A 26,557-nucleotide genomic window follows, 5' to 3' on the forward strand; every position below is an offset into this window, starting at 1 on the left:
GCTAATAACTTTGAACTATTGTCACAAAGTTAACAACAGGCATAAAGGTAGAGATAAAGATCTTTCTTGGTTTGGTACACAGCTGCTAATATAAAAATACCTATTGCTTAATGTTTTCCTCTCTCGTTTGTATTTTTGAAGTGATTTCTCAAGGTTTTGCAATGGAATTTTGCCTTGGGAAATAGTGATCCTTAATTTCAGTAGCTTGCCTTAGAAGAAAACACTCCCCAAAGTAAAAGCATTCTTAGATGGCTTCTCAATCATGTCTCGTCGTATCTTGCATCTAGAAGAGCTCAAAATAAGTCTTGAATATCAGTTTCAGAAAAACACCATATCCATTATGTAATTCTGTGATGCACCCAAGTGTTGAACGCTGTTCCCCTCTTACCCTCTCCATCGTGACAATCCATCGCTGTGTTTTTGCACTTGAATGTAGGGATATAAATTGGCTTTGATGTAAGGTATTCTGTATTCCATATGTCACCAGCCCCAAGTTAATGAGGTGACAAAGATAGCACAAAGTGATGCAGGGAAATGGGAGCTGTGGCATGGGAAGGAGCAGCATCTACTGTTTGAGCCAAAAATTGAAGTGGAGTTAAAAGCCTTTGCACCAGTGAGGTATTAGAATCAGCTGAGTTGCAGCATCTTGCCTCTTTGAGAGGCACCATCTCCTTCTGTAGAGCTTCTTCTGGTACGTTTAGTCACTAATTTAGAAAGGAAAAATACCAATTGGTGTGTAATTCTGGAAAGATTCTCATTTCTTGTTCTACCTCATCCAGTATCCAAACTGCATTGCACTGAAGTTTCTGTTGCCTATTCATTGTTTCAAATCTTCAAGTTCTGACTAGTTAGCATGGTATGGAATTTCTCTTTTGCTTATTATGTGAAATTTTTATTTTGTTCTTTACTATTTCTGTGCAGCATTTACTGAAGAGAACAAGTAAAGGAATGTACTTACCCAAAATGTTGTACTGCAGCCAACGTGTTTTTGTTGATTCCCAAGTGATACTTTTTTTAATACCCATCAGGGAGCAAATTGACAAATATTTAGTGAATTCAAAAAGATGAAGTTACTTCTTGCCAAATTTGTGTGGAAATGCTTTCAATATGCTCTGAAATATCTGCTATTAGAAACTGCCAATGCCCAGTCACTACTGTATAATCTGTTGTGTAATTATACTGTGTAAATATTATCTGTAGGCATGCTGCTCTCTATTGGGGCACTGTCTGCTGTTGGAGCTTCCACTGCCATGAGTGATGGTCTCAATGTCAAGTCAAAGACTCAGCAAGCTTCTCATCTTAATATCCTTAAAATACCAGGGTTTTTCCACTCCTGCTTCTAGTTTACATACAAGTACATAATTTGCAGAAGGAACTTAAGCGTTTTTGTGCAATTTTCATGTTTTCCATTTCTGTTACTGGATTTGAGCATGTTGTAATAGCACAGTATTGTACTTATGGAAAATACTGATCATGAACTCTTCCTTTAGGTTGCCATAAAAATAATTGACAAAACACAGCTGAACCCAACTAGTCTACAAAAGGTATGTTTTTACATTTAATCTTTCAACTGTATTATAACTTGTTCTCTTCCCCACCTTCTTCCATTAACCCTGAATGCCTGTGCTGGAGAATCTGAAGCACTGCATACCTTTGCATATGTCTGACTACTGTATTTAATAACTGGTTTTGTAACAGATATTTTTGACAACCCTGCAGTTGTTCAAGCTGATCTTGTACAGAGCTGTAAACTGAGAAAACAGTGGTATTTGCCACTTCCTTTGTCTCCCAAGCAGAGCTGACTCTGTAGAGAGGACGTCTGTGGTTTGGTGTCATGCCCCCATGTCTCCTCTCCATGTGCCAGTCTCTTTGTTCAACTTAGAAATGCAAAACTCATGTTCTGTCTTCTTAAACTGGCCTTGAAAATACTGCCTATGGACTGAAGGCCTTGCAGTATCTGTGCCTTTCATGTAGTTTGCAGCAGGAGAGGTGATGCAGTTGTATGAAACAAATTAGGCCATGGCTATTCTGGTTTCTTCCCTCTAGCTCTGAATGTTTAATGTGCTGTTACAGTTGTATTGCCTTATCTTTTTAAAAAGTACAGAGTGATAAACCCTGCTCTTGCATTAAGCAATCCAGTCTGTTTGGGAGTCCATGCAGGAAATACATTTAAATGTTATTTTTACTGGGACTTCTCTAACTCTGGCCTTTTAAGTGCTGCAGTCAAAGGTTTTTTGTTTACTTTTGAGTACTTGGATAATAACCCCCTTGAAATATTTCTGTTTGAACAAGAGAATACACAGAATTTACCTGCAAACAAAATGAAAAGAGAGTAACTAGAGTAAATGGGAGAATATACACATTTGTATTTTATTCAAATACTAAAAAGATCATGGGAGTAGATTTTTTTTATCAAGATTAATGGTGCAAAAGTAAATTGGAAAAACACACAAGTTCTTACATTTTATGGTTTCATTAGGAGGCAAAGAATAACCTGTAGAAGGAAGGCGCTGTCATCTGAGCAGGTAGCAACTTTTTATGAGCCTGTAGATGGGGTAAAAGTAGATAATCTGGTTCTATTTTTCTCAGAATTTTTCTCAGTTTAGTCTCTGAGGTTATTGCAGGGTGAAAATAAAGTGCAAATTAGGTAATATGATGGATTAAATAAAGTTGTTTTCTGTGGCAGATTGCAGCTTGGAATACCTAAATAAAAATGGTTGAAGGCTTGAAGCACTTGAAAGTGAAACAAAAGCTATGTGATAAAAAGGGGAAACATCAGGGCGTGGGAAGAATGGTCAGAGAGAAGTAAAGAAGTCATCTTTTCAGTTAAAAATGTAAAATCATAATCCTTCAAATGGTGTTACTTGAGATTGGGCTCTAATGTCAGTTTGCTCATATCGGGGTACAATACAAACCTTTTACCAGTCACAAGTGTTCAGTTGGTAAAGCCACCAGGTGGAAGTGTGCATGATGTGCCTTTGATTACTGGATTTCAGCCAGCTCAATGTCCACTCACGGCTCTGTTGTAATTTAATTTTTATTTACAATTTTAAAAATTAGATTATGAAGTGTGATTTATAGTATGATCTTGTGAACTGGATTTTTTAACTGGGAGCCTGGAAGAATAGTACCAAATAGCAGGGTAGAAATCAGGTCAAATTTGTGGAGTGAAATTGCTAATGTGCTCTCCTCTCTGAGCTCATCTGTTATACGAGCACAGAAAAAAATTAGCAAGATGTATCAGTTTTCAATTCAAAAACTGAAAGCAGTTTTATTAAGCTTTAGTGCCTGCTTGCCATAGGCAGCAGACTGAATGCACAACAAGCTACTTGCCAGCTGTGCCTGACCAAGGCTTTTTATTGTGCGAGCCTTTGCCCCTTTCCCCCCAGCACTGCCGGCAGTGCCGCAGCCTCGGTGCCTTTGGAGCCGACTGCACACGCGACCTGTGGATCTCAGCAGGGGAAGCTGAGATGGAAGTGCTTCTGATCTTGCACTTCTGGAGAGAGAGATAAAATATTTGAGGTATGGTGGGGAGGGAAGGGCTGTGCCCAGAAGAGGGTGTGGTGTACAGTGTCTCAGCTGCGGTGTAGCTGCATGCCCGAGTCATCTTTAGGTGGGGAAACAAATGGTGATTAAAGGCTGCCAGTTCTGATTTCTTTGTGTTCCATCTTCCACATCGATACTTCAGCTGCCAGGAAGAAGTTAACCTTGTTAAGGACTTGCTTTGCTTTCCGGAGCAGTAATTCTTGGTATGCCCTCTCTGCAGCCCTGACAGCTCGATACTGATACTCAGCAGCACAGCTCTTGGAAGGGTCGGGTTTCTTGTCTGCTGCTGAGGAAGTTCTGTGGCAGCCACATGCAGCTAAACTTTACTGTTGTTTTAGGACTTAATTACTGCTCTGCTGCTCTTGCTTAGTGAAGAGGAAGTTGTAACTGGTACTTCCCTGCTTTGAAAGAAAAGGGAATTCTTAGAGGTTTTTTCTCATGCTGGTGGTGTTAGTCATAATCGCTGTTCTCCACAAATGGACGTGTGTATGCAGTTCCAGTGGATATTGGTCTCACTGCAAACAAGTGCTGATGCTACAGAGTTCCCTTCCTCCTAGACAAACTTTTTTTTTTCTTTTGAATTAGCAATGCTATTACATGCAAGGGTTTTTTTAGCAAGCCCATGTAATAGTGCTAAATCCCTTCTCATTTTCCTCTTTTAGAACTTGGCTCCTCAGCCAAATATTTTTGTTCATTTTGTGCAGATGTTTTGCCACTTACTTGGGCAATACTTATTGTTAAAGCGTTTAGTGCTCTTAAACATCAATTTTAACATGGTTCATGTCCTTGCTGACCATGGGTCAGTGTTTTAAGAACTGCAAGAAAAGGAGGAGAATTTAAAATGCTCAGGCTTTTCTGTTTGTAACGAGTATCCCTTTCTGTTTTAAAGTTGTGCTTAGTTTGAGGCAAACTTGTATTGTGTAAAGGCTTTTTGCTTGAGGCTCTTTATTAGATGTAGGGCATATTTCAGTGAGCAGTTACCAGGAGAAGCCCAATACACAAGTCAGGCTTGAGCTGGCTTGGGACAACATCTGTGAAAAGCCTCCTTCTTTAAGGAGAAGGTGACCAGGAGAGGTTGGTGCTCTGCAGGTGGTACTGACTCACTTTTTAGCAAACTTTTTCAGTATTTTTAAAATAATTTGTTCCAGTCTTGTAGCTACTGCAGGAGCACTTCTAGTCTGTCTTTTGCTGTCTTCAAAGAGAGTTAGCCTAAAAGAACCAACTTCCATTGCTGGTTCATTTCGGTTTTTTTATTCACTTTTTTGGCTCACAGCATTAATTAAATGGCATTCTTTTCCTGTATCTGACATGGCTTACACTCAAAGGACCAGACCACAACAAAGCTGAAAGCCATTTGTTTGGCAGACTAAGGATGTTTGTCTTTGCCTGGAAACATTTGTAGAGCTCCTGTTGACGGAAAGCGAGCTGTTCAACAAGCTGGGAGTAACTCAGTATTAGAAATCAAACTAATGAAAACTATTTTCAGTTGTTTGTCTGACTTTATAGTTTCATTATGACAAGTAAGTTCCTAAAACTAAGAAAATATTTTTTGGTACTGAGAACCTTTGTGTTACGTTTTCTGATATTACACCTTGTTTTGTGTTCCTGTGGCCAGGGGACCTCAGAGGTGTGAGTTTTTATCATTACCTGGATATTTGTAATGAATTTTTGGTGTGATGATAGCTACTACGTCATTTCTTAGAAGCTGATACACATAATATTTTGGGAGAATGAAATCTGTAAAACCTTTATCCAGCATAATTTGGGAAAGTTGTATGATGTTTTACATTTTATTCCTCTATCAGAAATAGACTATAATATATATTAGAATGTCAGGCATTTGCAGGTATTCCCTTCTGTGAAAATGCGACATAAAACAGATAAACTAAGGGTGCACAATCTGAAGTGCAGTTATCTAACGAAAATTCCAATTTGGTGGTGGTTGTCTCCTATTCTCAAGTATTTTTATTTTTAATTTCCTCTGAGACAGAAATAGTCTGTTTTTTAAAAGAGCTTGTTCCCAGTCACCCACTTGAACAAAAGGCTCGTAATATAGAAGCTGCTTTTTGACATGCTTTAGTAAAGCAGAGTAGTCATTCTGGACCAGTGTTTTGGTAAGAATATGACCCAGTAGGCTTTATCTGGGTACTGGGGGTGGAAGATATCAATTGAGAGTGAAATTGTAAAAAACTGATAAGAGGCTTTCAGTTATGTAAGCTGTGATTAAAAGTATTAATGGAGTATTCAGAATATATTATATACCAGTTTAGCTGAAATGAATGAAAAGTAAGAAAAAAATAGATATAAATTCGACCACTTTTAAATTCCTGATGATCAAGAGAGAGATGATGTAGTCTACCCTGTCTAATTACATATGAAAAAGCTCCAGAAATAACATAGCTTAAAAAAGAAAAGAAGGCAATTTTACCTCTCTAGAGGATAAAGAAAACATGCACACAGTGGTTTTGAAACTATTTTGCATGGCCAATAATTTACTTGATCAATCAATCCTGATTGCATTTAAGCAGCTTGTCATCTAGCAAAGTGTCAAGCACAGACCTGGATAACAAGATAATTAAAAGCATTTGGAAAACTGTATGTTTTTTCCTCTGTATTCAGGTAGTGTGCCAGTCCCAGCTGTGGCTGTAGCAGGGAGGTCTCCTGGGCAGTGCAGTGAGGATTGCTCCCCAGATGTTGGCATTTGCAGAAATTCTATGATTCTGAAATATCAGAAAGCAGAGAATGGTTAGAACAGCTGGTCTCCAAATTGGGAATTTGTCCTCTTGATTTATTTAAAATCCACCCCTTGCATTTTCTTTTATTAAAAATCACAAGGCATAAGGATTTTGTTTTGTTGACTCTCTGGTTGTTTTCTGTTTGTTTCTAATGTTTCACGTTTTTTTTTTTTTTTAATTGAGTAAATACACCTACAAGTTTTTGAGTTGTTACTAATATGTGTAGACCTACAAAATTTCTTCACTTTATCTGAAATCTGACCTGAGCCAAATTTTCCATCAGCACTTTTTCTTCCTTACTGTAATTAACAATGCTGTTATCCCTATCCCATATTTGCAAGACTCTTGTTTTTTTTCCTGTGTCTGCATTCCCTTGGAGCTACGGACTTCTGTTCTGCTTCAGTCTCTTTACATGAAGTTCAATATGATCTGTTAGGTTGCTGATAGTCCTGTAGAAATTTCTGTAGGTTTCTAATAAAACCTCTTGATTACTCCCACTTTTTGAAGCATGCTGTTAGAAGATAATTGACACTGAAGAACATAAGCCCTCTGGAGTCTTGGGCTGGCACGAGCGAGCTGCTGAGGGAGAACAGCTACACACTTGGCTGCCATGTAGTGTAGTCCATAAAAAGAGAATTCTTTGGTTTTCTGAATACAAGAGTATTTTTGCTTCATGTGTTTTGTAATAATATTTTATCTTGGAACTGCTTTTAATTAATCTGCTATTTACCAGCTTTGTTCAAAGCAATGTTTTATATTGCAGTAACACCACCTGTGGCATTTTTAGTATTACAGTTATGAATTTATGTGTATCTTACAATAGTCTTTTGCAGAAGCGTTTTGAGAGGTGAAAATAGTTAACAACTTCAGTCATGACTTTGCTTTCATTTCTAGTTTGTTAAATGTCACTCCATATTTTCATTCAGTTGCAGAAGGACAGTTTGCTCTGTGTGACAGGCAGAGTTGAAATCTTTAGAAATAATTACTCAGGCAAAGCCTTCTTCACATGAGTATTGGCAGTGGGGACATGAAACATGACAATATCCTTACAATCAGTACACTATCTCTGGATTTAGAACAGGGGATATAATGTCATCCTGCAGTTTGAAATGGGCAGTTGTCCCTCACCACCATCCTGCTGGGTGGGCTAGAGATGGAGTGCTTTGATATAGGGGAGTGGTGTGTTTTGTGAGATTTTTCTGTTAAATAATTCCTGTACCTTGTGTGTCAGTCAGGGTTAACAGCAGTGCTTGCATAAAGGGAAGCAGCACGGAGGGGTCAGGAAAACACCGTTTGTGTTCTGCCCTATTAATTTTGGCAGGCACGTTCAGCGTGTTGCACTGAGCACCGGGCAGGCTTGAGACTGTGTCTGGAAGTCAGTGGGCTGTGCTGGCAGACCCAGGACTAGGTGCTGCTGTGCCTCAGTTGCCTTGCAGCAATGCTTCTGAAGGGCTGAGGAGTGGCCTTGTCTTCCCTTCTCTCCTTAGAACTTGCTCCTTGCTGATGTGGTTGGATAACATGATTTTTACACACTATAAAAGCTGGTTTTTCACCTGTAGATGTGCTGTTGTAGCACAGCAGATCACAGGTTCCTGGGCTTTAGCAAAGTACTGAAGAATGCTGAATTCATACCAGTAACATACTGCAGTGGTCTTCTAAAGTTGTTCTGGTGGAGAGTCACAAAAATTTGGAACTGTACTTTTTGTGAAGGGACTGAAAGATGTGTGAGATGCCCTGGTCAGCAGGAAGCTGCGTGGGCTCACAATGGTCTTCTGACCCCAAAAGTCTGCAAACCACAGGGCTAAGGTCACTTCTTTCCTGTGCTGTCTACAGTCTTTCCTGGGTGTTTTCAGGTTTTTGAGGGTTGATTTGTTTGGAAGGGGTGTTAAGCAACATTTAACTCTTCCCTTCAATAATTGCTTATTTCATGAACATCACTGAAATGTTTGTCCTTTTTGTTTAAATTACTATATCAAAGTCATCAGTCTTTAAGGAGAACGGCTGTTTGTTAGTGATTTCCTTAACTTATTTCACATTTTATGTCTATTTCAGCTCTTTAGAGAAGTAAGAATAATGAAGATCTTAAATCATCCAAATATAGGTATCTTGTTTCTTTCACATAATTTCCATCTCTGGAGAAGTTATCATTTTTTCACTGTTAAGATTGTCGTGGCATGAGTTTAAAAGATTGTTTTGCCCTAGAGTCTGAATTTACTGTAAAACAGCAATAGTAAATAGTATTTCAGAACTGTGTGTTTAAAAAAAAAAGTAAAATAAACATTTTTGGTCCGTTTGCACAGAACTGATATTTGCATAACTAACTGATAAATTTGCTCTTTTTGAGTATAGTATTGATTTTTGACTGGATTCAGGCTCTCATTAAAAATTAACATATACACCAAAACCAAGAAGTGGTCAAGAATTTTTTCAAGTTTGTGCATTTAAATGATGTAGTGCTACTGTGGGACTGGTAACTGATTTGTCACCAGTTCAGTGCACATATGTGGCTATTGCTGATGCTCCAATCTGTGCATATTCTGCTTAGTTTAGTTATGTTCCCATGTAACAGAAGCAAAATATTGTTTGTTGAGAATATGTTGTTCTGTATGAGTTGACCAAATATGTTACAGTATTGTCTGCTTAGGACCATTAGACATTAGAAAGATTAGAACATTAGAAAGCTTCTTTAGAGTAAATAGTCTGATATTATCAAGTGGCAGGCAAACAGTTTGGGTATTTTTCTTTCACAGAATTCTGTGGGGGGTTAACATAATGCTTTTGCAGCTACTTAACTGATGACTAAATGTCTTTCTTTTCTAGTGAAGCTATTTGAAGTAATTGAAACTGAAAAAACTCTCTATTTAATAATGGAATATGCAAGTGGGGGTAAGTACCTCTTTGCTGCCGTGACCCATGTAAGCAAAATGCCAAGTGAGAGAAAGCACTTGTTTTCTTGAAAGTTTTACTTTCTTTTTCAGCAAATATTTATGTCAAGGTAGTGTAAAATATTAAGCAAAATCTTTAATGTTCACTGGGACTTGTTTGGTTAACACAAATAATGAATGTAACTTGTAAAACCAGCTTTTAAACTTACTGGAACTTAGTAACATTTGCTTTTTCTTCACAATTCAAATTAATTTGAAATATTTTCTCAGCCACTGATTGTTCCTGCCTATAATAAATAATAATGTTCTCAATTTGTTGTATTCCATTCCCTATCTCTGGTGTCCTATTTTGTATAAGATATTTGGTAAATCATGTTCAGATGAAACATTTCTGTGTTTCTTTAATTGTTACTTTCAAAAGCATGAGGACTGCAACTTCTGTTTTTAGATGTTGATGACATCTTACATGTCTTAATCACAGGCCTTCTACTGTCAAGAATTTTTAGGCTTAGCCTTATGCCATTTTAGGAGTAGCTTAAATGCTCTTCCTGATTGAGGAGGGGATGGAAAAATGCACATCCTGGAGTGTCAGATATTTTCACCAGAGCCAGAATTAAGGTATTCAGGCTTAAGTTACTCCTTGCTGGCTAGAACTTAATATCACTCAGCTTGTCAGTGTGACCCTTGAGCACCAGCATCTGGGAATCTCAAACAGTTGAAGCTTTTCTTTAGGTTTAGGAAGGAGATAGACTTTTTTCAGGGAAAAGCAGCATTGAATTCAGACTCTTACATTAGATTATGTGAAGTCTAATCAATTGCTACAAATACAGCAAGATTCTCTGCCTACCTGTGTTTTCTTCCAGCAGCTTCCTAAATGCTCAGCCAAGATGTGCTTAAACAGGAACAGAGAGTGGGTATTGTACCATTAAAATACTGACTAGTGCAGGTGTTTGGGGAGACATCTCTGTGTTTTTTGATAGTACTACACTTAAAAGTGAAGTCTTATTGCCATCTAGTGATTGGCTTCTAGGAGGTAGAAAGGCCAGTGGTTCTCTAAAGGAGTGAGGACCTTTCATAGGGTGATAAGGGAGAAGTAAGTACTGTACTGGTCTAAAAGGCCAAGAGCAGTACCTTTTGATGTGCCATGCTGTTCAAGACAGCAATGGCTGCTAATCACAGTGGCAGGCATCAGTTTCCCTATTTCCTCTTTATCAAGGTAGGGGTCATCATGATGCACATGAACTCTGGCTGCAGGATGAGAGACATTATTGCTACAGCTGCAATGCTTCATATAAATTGGGGATAATTCTTTCCCTGGTGTCTTTTTCCCTGAATTATGAAGAAACGTTCAGGTTTGCTGCTTCAAGGTTTTTTAAGAAAACCTGTGAAATACAGCTGAGAGTTACCTGAGTTGAGTATTAAAGAATACACTGCAGAGGGAAGACTATTTTATAGGAAGTCCTGACATTCCCTCAGATGGCTCAGTTGATGCTTTTCTTGCAGTGTGATTACTTTTTTATTGCAATCTGGTGGAGTTGTGTCTTTTAAAAAAATAAATATGCTATTACTCAGCTCTTCCCTTGTGAGGTGGCTGTCTACCAAAACCGTGTTTCCTTGCTCAGTAGGGAATTTTTAAATATTTGAACCACTTCTGAAGATTTTATGGTTTTTGCATAGTGGTGAGGACTTTTAAAAACTGTGTTATTATTCTGTGTTTGTAGTTCTTATGTACATGACTGTTGGTTTTTAGTAAAGAAAATTCCCCATGCTTTTACAAATGTGTCAGCGTTTCATGGGCCAGTGGCCTGCACCTAAAGCTCAAACATTGTAGTCATTATTGAGGTGCTCTAAGATGACTGCATTGATTAAAGAGGGGGAAAAACCGAAATATAGTAGATCTTCAGTAATCTTTCGTTATCCACAGCCACACAACAGTGGCACTGCTCAGTGTAGTTTACAGGTATGATGGTTGTGTGAGAGATTCTATCAATGTGTCCTGCTGTGCTCGTTCTTGTGTCCCTCCTTGTGGGTACCTCTTCCAAGCCTAGGTTAAAGCTAAGGTTTCTGATTTTGTTCAGAACCATTTTATACATATGCACAGATTAAAATTCACGTTGGTATGATGATATTTACAAATATCATCAGCTGTTCTCATATATGAAGCAGGTTTTTTTCTGAAGCAAAAGAAACTTGTGAGAAAATCTGTGAAGGGGTAGATGTCATCTTTGTTTACAAAACAGAAGTATGCTGCTCAGTTTCTATCCTAAGTAATTGGGAGGAAATGGTTTCCTTTGTGTATATCCAGTCACTCATTACTTTCTTGTAAAAGAGATGATGATGTAGTAAATTGCACAGCAGTTGTGCCTTGTTCTCTTGAGCTGTCCTGTAATCATAAAATTGAAGTACAGTCATTCTGGTGAAGCTGCTGTGGGCAACTGCTGGAGAGGAATCTCTACATTCTGAAATTGGCATTAATGCATATCCTCATTGAATTGTAGGGGAGGTGTTTGACTATCTGGTTGCACATGGAAGAATGAAGGAAAAGGAGGCTAGAGCTAAATTTAGACAGGTATGTATAACATTCCTATACATCAGCTTTCCCCTCATCCCTGTTTTTAATGCTGAAGTGAGTAAAACAGCTGTCCTTTGCAGTGTTCAGCATGTTGTGGGCTTGTAGCTCTGAGTAAGAAAAAACTTAGGTCACAGCAGTACTTTGAAGGAGTCAGTAGTCTGTTCAGTGGTGCTGGTTTCTTTAGTGCTGAGTGCCAGGGTGTCCAGGAGTGCCAGAACACGAGACTGCTTAGTTTGGAAGTGTATTCCACTCCAAAATGCATTTCCTCTGGGCTGATTTCATATGTCCTTAGCTCAGCAGGTCTGTAACATTTTGGAAGTTGTTCAAATGTAACAGGCTACAAACAGGCCAGTTTCAAAATGCAGACAGTGCATGTAGTGGTGATCCCTTCACATTCTTTTGCTTACATGAGAAAATACTCTTTAATAGCTGTTCTAAAAAGTCTCAGAAAAGTCATTTCTAGAGTTTTTAGTTTAGCTTTTTTTATTATGAATAAGCTAGCCCTGCCAAGATGTTGGAATTTCACTGATCTGCAAAAAGCATTTCCATTCTACACTAAAGCAGTACTGAACATAACCGGATATTTTTGCATAGCCAATTTAAATCCAAATGCTCTTGTAGCATCTAGAGTTTCAGATCTGACCAGTCTTACATACTTGTTTCCTGTTCTTGGGCTGAAATTTGTCAATGTCTATTCCCTTTGGTCACTTGGATAGCCTCGGTAATGTTGTGAAAAATAATAAATGTCAAAATTATGCTCCAGCTTAATGACACTTGAAAATAATTAGTAGGGCCAAGAGTGGTTTTTTGAATGGTGTGTGGGGGTTTTAAGCTGTTGGACTGTGACAGTGATGTGTCAGTCAGTTTCCCTTTGGGAAGGAGAGGCTCTGATGATTTCACTTCTTAAGCATAGCTGTACATAAAAGAAATTTAAGGAATGTAAGATATGAGACTCCCAGGAACTAATTTAGTGATTTTGCTTTGTTTTCTCTCATCTTATTAAATCTTATATTTATCCTTCTTAATCTTTTGGGGAAAAAAACCCACACCAAAACTGCCACCACCAAACAAACAAAACAATCCAAAAGCAGCTGTAGACTTCATCTCCCCAGAAGTCATTTGTGATTACTGGAGTTATGCAGCTTGACAGGAATGAAAACTTTTACTCTTCAACAAAGTCTTACATATCTTTTTAAAGCTGCTGCCTTCACTTTCATATTCTGGTAGGTAGAGAGCTTTCCTTTCTGATTGAAGGTTTCTGGTTTATGCTTCTGTGCTGTGCTGGGAGAAGTGGTGGGATGTGAAACAGTCATTCCCACTTCAGCCATCTCTTCTAAAACCCTGGTTGTTGCCTTTGTGATGTCACTTGAAGAGCTTCAGAATAACTTGAGAGGATGGACTGTTCTTTCTCAGATGTGAATATTGGAAACTTCTACTGATAGACTTTCTGCTCTCAGTCCTCAATTTCTTTCATCAGGAGCTATATGGAAAAAGGTCTTATAGTAATTACATTAAAATAGCATGTTTCTTCAATAAATACCAATTTTTCCTAACAATTTTACTCCCCTTTAAGTGAAAATTTACAGAAACAGGTCAAACATGTTTGGCAGGTACTCTTAGTGTTTAATTTTATGGGATAATGTGGGTAATACGGGATATATGTAGCTTCATTTTCAAAAAGAACTGTGGAGGAAAAGAATTTAAAAGGGAATTACCTGCTGAGCTGGATATTATGCTGGAACCCATAAAGAATTGGGTTTATGTACTCTAAGCCTGATGATTTTTTGAGTGGGTTTGTTGTGCTGTTTTGTTGGTTTTTTTTCTGTTGTTGTTTTGTTTGTTTGTTTTTATTTCAGTAGAATAAATGCTGTTTATAGTTTTATAGATGGCACTTGCATGCACAGGAATACACTTTTCAGTTTTCTCTTGCAAGTCTCCTGGTGCAGACAGCTGTGCTCTGTCCTCCCCCAACAGCTGATTTCCTGGCTGCTGAGCTCAACCAGTTTTAGAGGGCCTTGATCTCAAAGAAGGGAGGTTCTTGAAAGCTTCAAAAGCCTCGGTTCCTGGGGAAAAAAAAAAGAGCACCCTAGAAATAAACAGAGGAGAGAAACTGTAGCACAAGCTGATTGGGCTTTGCTAGAGAGAAAAGCATTGATGCTGGATGAAAGTCAGGTAACTTTGATCAGAGCTTGGCATTTTATGAGATACTAAAGCTCAGGCTGAGGGACAGTGTCAAAGGAAACAAGGAAACGAGATCTTGCTGGGTTCACAGGTCATAAAACTATTCATTTCACCTTACTGTAGTCCTGGAATAGCTTTGTGTCGCTTGTGGTCATTGTTGGAGAAAGAATGCACTCTGCAGACCTTTTATCTGATGCAGTGCAGCTGTTCTCTGTTTGATAGAGACTTATGACATAATAGTCCTCTTTTTTTTAATTTTTTAACTGTTTTAGCAGACAGTGGCTCTTTCTAAACTGAAGAAACAGTTGTGCCATGGTATTGAGATTAGTTCTTACAATAGGTTGTATTATATCTTGTTTTCAGATCATGTTTCTTCTTTCAGTAGATGTGATTTCTGGATCAAACATTTGTTTTGTCTGAGGAGACACTTCCTCTAGCAGGCAAAGAGCAGAATTTGGTAATTCTCCGTTCTTTGCTTGTTAAAAATAAAAACGAACTATTTTTTAGCCCATCTTGTTTAACCATATGTAAGATTTTTTGCAGGAAAATAGAATGTAAAAGACAGTAATCATATTATTCCAGTTGCACTTAACAGGGAGCACAGGAGAAGGTACAAAGTCTAAGAATACAACTATGCTATACAGTTCTCCATTTCAAACTCCTTTTGTGTTGCCATGTGTGAGAAATTCAAATTAAGAATATTTTGCATTCTTAATGTCCCCTTATTCTTCTTCCCTATTACAGGCTTCCAGGCAGTTCTGGTTCAGTTTCATCCTTTTTCCATAGAAAAATCTGATGCAGAGCAGCAAGTCTCTTTAAATTTGTGTGTATTCATTCTCTCTCTTTTCTGCAAGTAAAAAGATCTGGCCTTCTTCAGTCTTCTCACTTGTTTCCCTGCTGAAGCAGTATAGAATTCTTAATGCTGGTAGATGTTAGGACAGATCTCAGAAAATTATAAAATCCACAAAATACATCTTATTGGTGTGTTCTAGTAAAGCAACAGAATGCTCTTAGCGGTGTGGAAGGGCCCTTGAGAGGTCATTTACCCTTTTGTATTTAATCCTTTTAGAGAATGGTTCTTCTTCTAGAGAGAACTTCTTCAAACCCTATATTTATGCAGATTTTTAAAATCACTCTTTAGAAAAGTTTTTCAGTGCTCCAGTTGTTACTTCTAGCAAAAAGTAACAGATGAGTTTTCCCCTCTTCTCTTCACCTGCCAAGTGTCAGAAAATTCCTCACACAAGGTTAGGAAGTGAGGGAGCTGTCAGTGGAAACGATGATGGAAGGTTGAAGACAAGGGTTTCAGTCTGGTGCAGCCATGCTTTGTGCTATTTTTCATTCAGTTATGATTGGTGTTCTTCAATTATTAATGTCCTACATATTGCATTATTTCACTTCATGTGGATTGGACTCACTTCTGCAGTCTCTGTGCCATCCTGTTGTAATGCAGAGGAGTTCAGAAGCATCTCCAAAGGAAGCTACGATTGATCATCTGCTCAACCTTCCCTCTTAGGCAGTCACAATAAAGCAGTTCAGGAGTGAGTGGTAATAGTGCTGTGTCTCTGCAATCCTGAATAAAGCCTGAGGTGTTTGTCAGGCTGTCAGCATTGGAATCCCCTGCAGAGTGAGCTTGTGACTGGCACTGAGGTAATGGTAGCAGAGAGAAAAGGAAGGGAAACCAAAAGGATGGGACAAGTGGTGGCATGGGAGCACTTTGGCAGTTTCATTAACTGTAAAAAGCTGAACTTGGAGTCTGAAAGAGGGAACCAGTACATAAAGGAAAAAGCAAAACCAGAATGAAGGTGTAGGGAATGGAAATAGTACTTCAACTTTCCACTGTCACTTGGTTTCTAAGGTTGCATTTTGCATGTGAGTGATTCAAGTGAATACAGAGCACAAAGATCACTTTGGTGCTTAAGTTTCAAATACAAGGCTTACTGGTGCCTCAGTTATTTGAACTACCAAGAACTTACCAATACCTTTCATTTGCTCTAAATGCTGAGGGCAAGAACCCTTGCTCCCTACCAGTACTGCAGGATCCTTACACTATACTGGTGATCTGATCATGAGTTATTTTCTTGTAGTAGTAATGCTACCTCATATTTCTTCTAGAGGAGTCTTCTTACTCTTGAATGAAGACTGGAAATATATTTATTTAAATGTAGTTACTATTTTTATGTGCAGTTCCACTTACTTCAAGAAGTCATAACATCTGCCTCAATTCTGACCATGCATGCATGACAAAATGCATTTGGCTGCATTTGTGGTCATGTAAGAATAATACTTTATCCAGCTTTTCCATACATGTGAAGTTCTGCAGCAATGCTTATGACTTTAAGAAGCAATGTACGGTGACACTGCACTGTTTAAATAACTTATATGCTATTTTATATTTATTTTATATTTTATATTATTTTATTTGTTATATAAAGCAGGAAAAAAATTATGATACTTGGAAATTATGATGGAAGAAATTATTCCACTACACAAGAAACATAAGAGGGTTTTTCCATTGAGCTTGCTATGGTATACAAAATACACTAAACCATATGCACTTAGACAGCAGATCTCTGTCAGATGCATAGTTGCTTGTCATTGCATAAATTTTGACAAACAGGCTGTTTCCCAGTAGTCTCTCAAGTAACCAAAACCCATTTCTTACCCTTTTTCTCCCTGGTATGCCATGAAAAATCACCTTTGAAGAGGGCCTGGAAAACCTCAGTCTAGGGGGAAAGCTTTTATAGCTGTATACAGTATTGGAATGGAAATACTTCAGTAACCTTTTTGAAAGTCATTGCTTCTACTGGTCTATAATTAGCCCCACAGGAAAAACAAAATCCTCGTTCAAGTATAGGAGAAAGCAAATAGATCAAATAACATCGAAGTTATTCAGCAGCTTTCTCCCAAATGTACTGGTCACTGTAGGAGTTGGTTATCTAGGTCTGACTGGATAACTTCATGTCAACTTCAGTAATAAATGTTGAAATCTTTGATTAAAGCTCCTGCTTCTTTGAGATGTTACTTACATAATTTGGCTTGTTTTCTATCTAGATAGTATCTGCAGTGCAGTATTGCCATCAAAAGCATATTGTTCATAGAGATCTCAAGGTGAGTATGAAAAAGTGTGTGCAGTGTATGTGTGAGAAATTTTTTTTTTAAGTGGTATTTTAATAGAGATATGACAAGAGTTGATTTGAACAGAATGAATTACCAGTACTGATAATGAAACCGGAGTATGGCTTCTTTGTGTCTTGGTATGAAACAGCATATCTCTTTTTTAAACACTGCCTTTTATATTAATAGTATTGCTATGTAATTTGTTCAACTTGCCATAGCTTTGTAACTTAAAAAAACCCAAAAAACAATACCACCACAAAAAAAAGAACACTTGAAAACACTTTAAAAGCTATGTTTACTTTACCAAGCTACTGCAAGAATACCACATGCTATCAAGTATGGATAGTGAGACTGTATTTTATTTTCATCTGAATAGATCAAAATTTAAGATACATTTCTATGGAGATAAACAGATACCAACAAGTTTTCAGGTAGTGAAACAGCTCCCATGGTCTGAAGCCGTTGTACAGAGATTTTTAAAACAGGATATACTAATGATTGACTAAAGCACACCTAAAGATCTTGCAGGGAAGGGAATGTTAATGGGTATTTCAGTTTCTTGCCTTTTAAGAATGAGTAAAAGCAACCAATAGCATTCTAAATCAAGTATTTTATTCATGTTACAAACTGTTCTTTCTCTTCCAGGCTGAAAATCTATTGCTAGATGCAGATATGAACATTAAAATAGCTGACTTTGGTTTTAGCAATGAGTTTACAGTTGGAAATAAACTGGATACCTTTTGTGGCAGCCCACCATATGCTGCTCCAGAGCTCTTTCAAGGGAAGAAATATGATGGACCTGAAGTAGATGTTTGGAGTTTAGGTGTTATTCTTTATACTCTCGTGAGTGGATCTCTTCCCTTCGATGGACAGAACTTAAAGGTAGCTTTTTGTAGACTATGTTGGCCATGTTTATCTAATATTTTATCTAATATTTTATGTGACTTGCTGCTTACAACTTACTGTCTGTTCTTGTTCTGTTACCAAGGAACTTAGAGAAAGAGTTCTAAGGGGAAAATACAGGATTCCTTTCTACATGTCCACAGACTGTGAAAACCTCCTCAAACGTTTCCTGGTGCTAAACCCAACAAAAAGAGGCACTCTAGAGGTAATTGCACAAATTAGGTGCATCAGAAAGCTCGACATATTTTGCAAACTGGATTTTTGAGCTATAACTTATTATTTCCATACTGTTCCTCTGCATGTTTGGAGTGGGCTTTGGAGGTGGGATTATCGATGAAAGCACATGACTCTTCAAAGAAACTGTTTACTGGGGTTGTAACACACCTGACTCCAGTTACTTTCAAAATCAATGTCACAACACTTTCTTTGTCATATAACTTTTCTTCGTGTTTAGCTTGTGGATTCCTGCATTAATGGATGATCCACCACATTGTTTTCCACATTTTCAGTTGTGAACTGGAGGTGTTGGCTGCTGTTAATTGCCTTTTGCTTGCCCTTTGTACCATCATGGAGGAGTAAAGACCAAAGCAGGGCTTCTGTTGGTGGAGCTTGGAATTCCAAGATATGTCACAGTTGTCACACTGCTCCTGGTCTGCATTGCAGGCTTTTGGCTCTCAGCTGGGAGCTGGAATACAGTTGACTAGGGAGAAGCTGGGCTTGGTGTGCATAGTTGGTTTTCCTCACTGGAGCAAAGCAATAGGTGCTGGAAATGTTCTGGAGCATAAAAACTAGCAAAGACCTTAATGTTTGTTGCATAAAGAAGTTGTTCTTCCCACAGCTTGTTTTCTTTGCTGGTAAGTGTACTGTGCTAACAAAACTTTTTTTTCCATAGCAAATTATGAAGGACAGGTGGATCAATGCAGGGCACGAGGAGGATGAACTTAAACCTTTTGTTGAACCAGAGCTAGACATCTCGGACCAGAAAAGAATAGGTAACTGAATACTTTCCAGAGTATGATACTGTTTGCATGTTGTGGGAGGGGATTTTGTTTTTCTCCACTACCACTCTGTATTTGTTTGACATTTTGAAAAAGTAATTAATCCTTTAAAACTGATACTTTATTACGTTTATGTTCTCAAAATTAACAATTCTATTTTAATTCTTTAAATGTTCCATCTTTTCTCTTGAAAACTCAGCCAGCCTGAACATCAGAGTTTCAGTTACTTACAGAATGTCTGCTTGGTTTTAGATATTATGGTAGGAATGGGATATTCTCAAGAAGAAATTCAAGAATCCCTTAGTAAAATGAAGTATGATGAAATTACAGCTACATACTTACTGCTAGGAAGGAAGTCATCAGAGGTAAGTACCATTCTTAAAACTGCAAAGAAGCAAATCAGAAAGTGTCTTTAGCAGAGTTAGAAACAAAAATTAAGTTAGTTACTGTAGACATTGCATTCCTGCAAAAAAATCCATCGTACTTAAAGTCATGTTGTTCTGCTCATCAGCAGTCCAAATTAAATAGATTTGTTCTCACCTGATTTTGAGCCAGTAAACTCTTGCCTTTAGGCTCTCCGGAGCTGCCCTGTTCACTCAGCAGTTACTCCTCTGAAGGATTTTGTATGCAGTTATTGTCCTGGCTAGTCTAGGAGCTCAGGTGTGAATGTGTAACTGTTACAAGAGAACCAAGGAGCAGGACTGAACAACCTGAAAAAGTTAATGCATTGTAGATTACCTTTCCATATGATGCTGAGAGGGCTCAGCATCAGAAAGCTGCTCTTGGTTCCTCTCCTGGAGGAGTTGATGTAGTGGTCTACAAAGTGTATCCTCTCTTCCTGTTAAAATCTTGGAGAACTGCGAGGGGAGAGTTCTGAAAGGACAAATGGATTTTCTTTACTGATTATTCTTTGAGGAGCTGCAAATTCCGCTGAGTTTTACCTAAGACAGTTGTACAACGACTTAAAAAAAGGTGGGACCTCTAAGCAAATGCCCATGCCATCACTGATTTCCCAAGTAGCAAAGCCATCTTCCACCTCCCTGTTCCTGCTCCCAGAATGTGGTGGATGTTTTAATTTGTTTTGTCTGAACTCCTTGTTTTAATATTCTCGTTTGTATTGTAGTTGGATGCAAGTGATTCAAGCTCCAGCAGCAATCTTTCACTTGCCAAAGTTAGGCCAAGTAGTGATCTTAATAATAGCACTGGACAATCTCCTCATCACAAAGTTCAGAGAAGCATATCTTCTAGCCAGAAACAGCGGCGGTACAGTGATCACGGTGAGCATTTCTCATTTTCAGTGTTGCAGAGTACAGTGACTTCCAGTTCTGCTCGGTTTCTGGATTTGTCTCCATCCCCCAAGTGTAAGGAGTATGACAACAGCATAGTCCACAGCATGGTGGTTAAATATTTTAGTGAATCATTGATTTTTAAAATTGATTTTGTTACAAAGCCTTCAAAAGAGCTTTTAGAGGAGCACTGAATACACCAATTTAATCCTCTTGTTCTGCCTTGTGTTGTCCCTTACATTCCTGGCTGTGCTGGCAAAGTCTTGTTACACAAATTGAAGAGAATGTTGCAACCCCTTTTTCATGAAAGGCACAGCACTCCTCCCCCATGCTCTTGTTTGTCTGTTTAGCTTTTGTTTTCTTTTGACACTAGTAGGTCAGCTTGTGTCTAAAACTTGAAGAAATGTCAGTTTGCCAATAATTCTGGTTTCCTGTTTCCTGAGGATAGTGTCACTTGGTTGTCCTGCAGGAATTCAATTTATAAAGAACAATGACTCTGACAAACTTACAACTCTTCTGCTTAATGACAGTGCAATATAGTAGATTAGGATTTTCTAAATGTCAAAAACATCCTTCTGCTCAGACATTGCCAGTTTAGGCCTACATTCTCTGCATTCAGAGGTTGCTTTTCCTTGGGGGGGGTCTTCTGTGTTGCCAGTTACTGGGGGTTTTGATACTTGTAAAACATGTTTTAGCTACATATTATATATGTTTATATGTATTCTTTTTTCTGTATATATACATTCATACAGTTTTTGAATAATTCTTATTAAAACGCTTAACTAAGAAGTTGATGTAACTTGATGTATCTCTTCAGAGCTGTGAGATGTCAGAAAACACAATCCTGACACACCCCACAGACTTTACCCAGTGTCCAGGAGGCTGGATAAGGAAGGAGGGAGCTTGGCACTGTTGTTCCTCATTCCCAGGTGGCAGGAGCAGTTGTCTGCTCCTGGAACACGTGGGAAGGCTGGTGGCGACCCAGTGCCACTTGTGGCTGTTGCAGGAGCACAGAGCACCAGCCATCAGTGCTGCTGGTGCCCCAGGGCTGTGTCACCAGCTGCCTGTCCCGGGAAATTGGCTTGAACAGCGTATGGCAACACTGTGCTAATGAGGGATGGTCTGCTTTCAGTGAGTCAGTTACTTGTTAAGTGTCTTGAAGATGACTCTAAAGAGTTTTACTAGCCAGCCAAATGAGAAACCTTAATGAAATTCTTGAAACTTTCACGGAAATCAAGAAGTACCTTCACCTTGCAAGGTTTTCACAATATTTTACTGTTTCCTGAAATACATCTATTTCAATAATTTAATTATCTTTTTGCAACTTTGATTCCCAGTGTTAACTATGTTCATTCTCATGTGTGAACACATTTTCATTGTGATAACAAATAGTTACTGAACTTTTGAGAAGAAAAATCCTTTTCCTGTTTCTTTTGTTTGTTTTTTAAGCTGGACCATCCATCCCCTCAGTAGTGGCATATCCCAAAAGAAGCCAGACTAGTACTAGTACTACAGACAGTGACCTCAAAGAGGAAGGAATTCAGTCAAGAAAATCCAGCAGTAGTGCTGTTGCAGGAAGAGGAATTGCACCAGCTAGCCCAATGCTTGGAAATGCCAGCAATCCCAACAAGGCTGATATTCCCGAACGTAAGAAAAGTTCGGCTGTTCCTAGTGTAAGTAGAAACGTTTATTTATCAAAACCATTAATTTTTTTGAGGTGTAAAAAAGTGTTAAACCTGTGATTTATCAGTGGTGCTGATTTTACTTTTCTTCTATCAGTAAATGTAGGTATTTTTCCCTTGCAATGTCAGCTATTCAAGTTGCCTCTTAATAGTGTTGAAGTAGTCAGTATTTATAATTAGCATTAGTAGCTCTTGGTAAACAGACATAATTTGGGTATTAAAAAAAAAGTAAAACAAAAGGTAGTTTTGTTACTCCTCATATCACCAACCACTCCTCTGTGGCCTCTGTACAGAAGAATGAAATCTCTGTTTTTGTTATCCTGTTTTATAGTCTCACATGTTTAAGCAGCCACCTAATCTTTGTCCTCAAACATGCTATTTTAGATCATAGTTATGTTGTTAATATTATCAAAGAAATGTAGTTCTAAAAACTCTTCAAAGATGTATTTCAGCCTGTACTCAAAATCAGTGTGCCTGGCTTTTGTCCTTGTGGGCTTCCCCCACCTGCTTCTAAACCACAACAATAACAAAAAAAAACATACAAAGGAGCAAAAGTAGTGAATGTACATGGTTTAGCAATAGGCAGTGTGCCAAAAGAAATAAAATCCTTTGTCCATTTTGGCTTTAGCTTTTGATCTCTGTGGTTACTCCCTCAAAGGCAAAGTTGGAAATCTGTTTTCACATAATGCTTAAGTCTTGTGACATCTAATTTCTAAAACTTTGGGATTTTGTAAGCAGAACAAAATTCCCAGGCCTTTAATCAATTTGTTCAACTTGCAACAGAACTTTTTTTTTCCTTTTTTTTTTTTTTTTTAACTTATCCGAAAAAGCTGTCTCATTTCTTTGGTCATAATACTCAGCACCATTACTTAAAACAAATGAGAACATAACTTCCTGAGCTGCAGGACAGTCTGAAGCAAATGAAGTGAAATTAAACTTGTTTTAATTTATTGGTCCTGTATTGTCAGTTGGCTCAGTGGCTAGTAGTGACTTGGCTCAAGGATATCAGCCCAAGAGTTTCCTTGGAAAAACACATCTACTGTAGCAGCTTTTATTCATAAATGTGAACAAGAACTTAGTATTTTGGGGACCCTTTTTTGATTTTTGTGGTCCTCCACAGTTTCCCTTTGTTCTTGATCAGTACAGAAACCATTCAGATTTGCTTCTTTCTTAAAAGATAGTTCTTAGCTATTGAATCTCAAAATGGTAGGATAATCAAATCAGTTTTGTCCTACATTGGACTTCACTTGGTATTGTATGGTGCCTTATCAAAAGATTTGTGTCACAGTTGCAACATACTTTACATTCAGTATCCTTTCATCTGCTATTCTGTGCCACTTCAAATATTGGGGATTTATTCCAGTAGACTTATTTCAAATTTCTTACTACTGTAACTGAAATAAAATTTCAGCTCATAACCATATGATGCTTCCCTGACTCAGTGTACAACTGGCCCAGCTGATCTTTTACTAGCAGTGATACCAAGTGGTGAACAGGAAATCAGACTTATGTTGTCACTCAATAATTAGTGTTTAAAATTGCCTCTGTGTATAGCTCTTCACACCAGACAGTTCAAACTCTTGAGTTTTTTTCCCTTTCCTTTACTCTCCTCTGCAAAAGACTACAAAGATGACACTTTGCCTTTCTGGTTGTTGGGAATGAAGGGAAGCACTGACTTTTTACTCATTTCCTGCAGCTGAGTAGGGAATTCTGTTTCTTACAGTGTTAGCATGCTTCTAGAAGGCAACAAATTATAGGAGTTACCATATTGTCCTGAGGCTTAAAAAAGTTTGAGATGAAGAGAGTTTCTGTTTTACTGAGCACTGAATTCCTGAAATCTGTAATATGATGGAAAAGCACTGAAGAGATGGAAAAATACCCTATAAAAACAATTATTATTTTGGCAGAACAGCAAAAGCAGCAGAACCAGTCCTTGCTGGCTACCCTTAGTCAGTTGTGTGCTATTGTTATTAAATAACAAAGCTTAAAAGCCTGCACTTAAGGATAAGAGTTGTGCTTTTAGAGCAGATAGCCAAGTCTGGGACTGGAGTGAGGGGATCCAAGCTCTACTTCTAAAGTTGACAGAGTGTTTAACTCTTGTAAACCAAATAGTTCTGCAAGCTGAACAAGTACACATCAAAAATCTTCAAGGTATTTGGGCAAATACCAAATTAATAATTAAAACCTGCTACAGATTTTAATTAGATATTTAGCAGGAGCTGATATATCTGTGTTTTAATAATTCCTTTTTTGTTTATTAGAGCTTTGGATTTTTTCCTCAATGTTGTAGAAAAGCTGCCCCTTAGAACAGCTTTAAGAAAACTGGAAGAGAATAGGTGGTACATTTGAGAAGTCATCCAGGACCAAATACCATGCTAGTGCTCTTAATTTAATAGATTGGTTCACTGTTGTAAGTCAGAAGCCTTTTTGGAAAAATTTTCGTTAGTCCTTGCCCTACTGTCTCTCAATGGGAAATAGCTTGCCTAAGCAGTGCACACAAGAGTCTCTCTAGGAAAAGAGGAGGACTCTGTGCCACAAATTCATCCTTTGTGCTGTGATTGGACCTTGTGCATGTGCTCACAAGTCTCAACATGTGCTTTGCTGTGTCAGCTCCTCCTGCAAAGAAGGCAAAGGATGCCATGAAGATGAACTTAGGCAGCTAACCCTGACCCTAGGGGTTGTCATTCCAGCAGGGAGTGGGGTGCTGTTCACACCAGTTTCCAGTGCTGTGCACCTGTGCTATTTAGTCATGTCCAGAGATTAACAGTCTTTAGACTGGCTGAAAAAAAGTCACAGCTGAAGAACTTCCTTGATGAATCGTGAAAGGTCATGCACTAGAAAGTGTAAAGGCCCCAATACCAAGATTATTCTTGCCAAAACTGAAATTTGAAACCCTGAAGTGCTTAAATCTCTTCCCCTGATCTCTGAAATCTGAGTCAAACAGGAAAAATGTATACTGATGCTTCCATCTTTGCATTTCAGCATGAGCTGAGAGAGCATGTCCTTGCAGTCCTCTCATTTAAGATATGAATACCAAAACTTGTCCACTCCCAAACCTGAAAATGCAGTCTTAAAAGTCTGGTCCAGCACAGAGATTGCAGTCTTGTCTTTCCAGATGTGCAACATGACAATATATTTTAATGTTATGGGTGTCTTCTCAAGGGAAACCAACATTTCATATTCAAAGGAAGCAGGTGGGAAGAAGGAAGCCACTGATGATTGTGCTTATTTCCCACCAGAAGACCAGTGTTGGATATTTTAGGTGCTTCATCCTCTAGTATGTTCAGAACACAGAACAAAATGGTCTGCAAATACTAATAAGCAATATTTCACTGTACCATTGGTTTGTGAGGCCTCCATGAAGTGTCCTGCACAGTATGACCTCCCAATAGCAGATAAGCAAAACCTCACCTTTGGTGCACAACTTTCATTGCTGGCAAGCTTGTAAGAAGAGAGACGAGTTTGTACAGTGATAAATGTCAAAGGAAAGTAGAAGAATTGGTGATGGGGTTTTTTAAAATAAATAAATGTATATGAAGACAAGGGATATATAAGGAATAAAGTATAAGGAAAGGGCCAGGAAGGCTTCTGCTGATGCTGGGCACATGCTTATCCGTAAGGAATATCTGGTGAAGAATACCTGAGAACCCTTCAGACAGTTGCATGCATTTTACAAGTTAATTAATTGTTCTGCTGATCTAAAATACCCTTTGTCTTTGTACTTTTTAACACCAGGAGGTCGTGCACTTCACTGTTGCATTTTAATTTGTACATTTGTGTAAAAAGATGTGTAACAAACAGGTCAGCAGTCTCTTGGACAAGATGGCTTCATGGTTAAATAGCTCAGAGGAGGTGTTGCTTGAGACTCCCTAAAAAGCAGATATTTTGCCTTAAGGCACTGGAGGGGCTTTTGCTAGGCATTGAGAATACTCCACTTTAACAGTTTTATTTCAGGTTCGGAAACAAAAAAGGTTTGGCTACTCTGCTTTCACGCTTGAACTAGTTTTTCCTTTCTTTTTTTTTTAATCCTTCTTGCCATGATTCTCTCCTGTGACCGTTTATGCGAAACCTTTTCTTAATGCTATTTTTAAAATCCGCTGAGTTTCCCTTGTCCGTCATAGCATAATTCTTCAAAGAACTCCAAAAGGTTAGTTGAGCATGAAGTCCCCTGCCTGATTCTTAGTGGCCCTCCTTACTCAACATGTGCTTATCCAGGTGCTGACCAGTCATTCCCTTAAGCTGGCCTCCTCCAAAACTTTCCCCAGCAGTGATGTTTGAAGTATATCACCTTTTTTGCTTCCTGCTTTGCCCCGTGATCCTTTTCTTTCAAGAAAACTTTTAAAGGTTTTTTTCCACTTTTCCAACCATTTGCAGTTTCCTGTGTTTTGTTCTTGGGGTGGGGAGAAAAAATACAAAGGCTTGCCAGCTTTTACTTCCTCTACGACCTGGGGGTGCATGTTTGTCTGGACCACCGTGCTTTTCCTACAGTAATTGAATCTAACATTTTATAATTCTGTTATCTGTGAATTACCTATAGCTTCTCAGTCGTTCCTGGAAAATTGACCACCAACTTGGGCATATCTCCACCCTCTTTCTCTGTAAAGACAGAGGCAAAGTAATTCTCTTTCTTTTCTCCCCTCTAAAGTAAGGTC

At 38.3% G+C, this 26,557-nt stretch overlaps 1 protein-coding gene across 20 annotated transcripts in view; it reads left to right on the forward strand.

The window, feature by feature from the left end:
* The window catches only part of MARK3 (microtubule affinity regulating kinase 3), a 61,623-nt gene that overhangs the window by 17,181 nt on the left and 17,885 nt on the right, over nucleotides 1-26,557 (forward strand). For all 20 annotated transcript variants that reach the window (XM_014871900.2, XM_088166549.1, XM_088166550.1 and 17 more), the window contains 11 exons: nucleotides 1,491-1,544; nucleotides 8,334-8,382; nucleotides 9,102-9,167; nucleotides 11,665-11,735; nucleotides 16,971-17,027; nucleotides 17,682-17,918; nucleotides 18,025-18,144; nucleotides 18,832-18,931; nucleotides 19,190-19,302; nucleotides 20,061-20,214; nucleotides 21,673-21,896. In XM_014871900.2, the coding sequence (XP_014727386.1) occupies nucleotides 1,491-1,544; nucleotides 8,334-8,382; nucleotides 9,102-9,167; nucleotides 11,665-11,735; nucleotides 16,971-17,027; nucleotides 17,682-17,918; nucleotides 18,025-18,144; nucleotides 18,832-18,931; nucleotides 19,190-19,302; nucleotides 20,061-20,214; nucleotides 21,673-21,896 (1,245 nt within the window). The remainder of the gene's footprint in view (nucleotides 1-1,490; nucleotides 1,545-8,333; nucleotides 8,383-9,101; nucleotides 9,168-11,664; nucleotides 11,736-16,970; nucleotides 17,028-17,681; nucleotides 17,919-18,024; nucleotides 18,145-18,831; nucleotides 18,932-19,189; nucleotides 19,303-20,060; nucleotides 20,215-21,672; nucleotides 21,897-26,557) is intronic.

The sequence above is a fragment of the Sturnus vulgaris genome, chromosome 6 (assembly GCF_052056855.1).
Source record: "Sturnus vulgaris isolate bStuVul1 chromosome 6, bStuVul1.hap1, whole genome shotgun sequence".
Lineage (NCBI taxonomy): Eukaryota > Metazoa > Chordata > Aves > Passeriformes > Sturnidae > Sturnus > Sturnus vulgaris.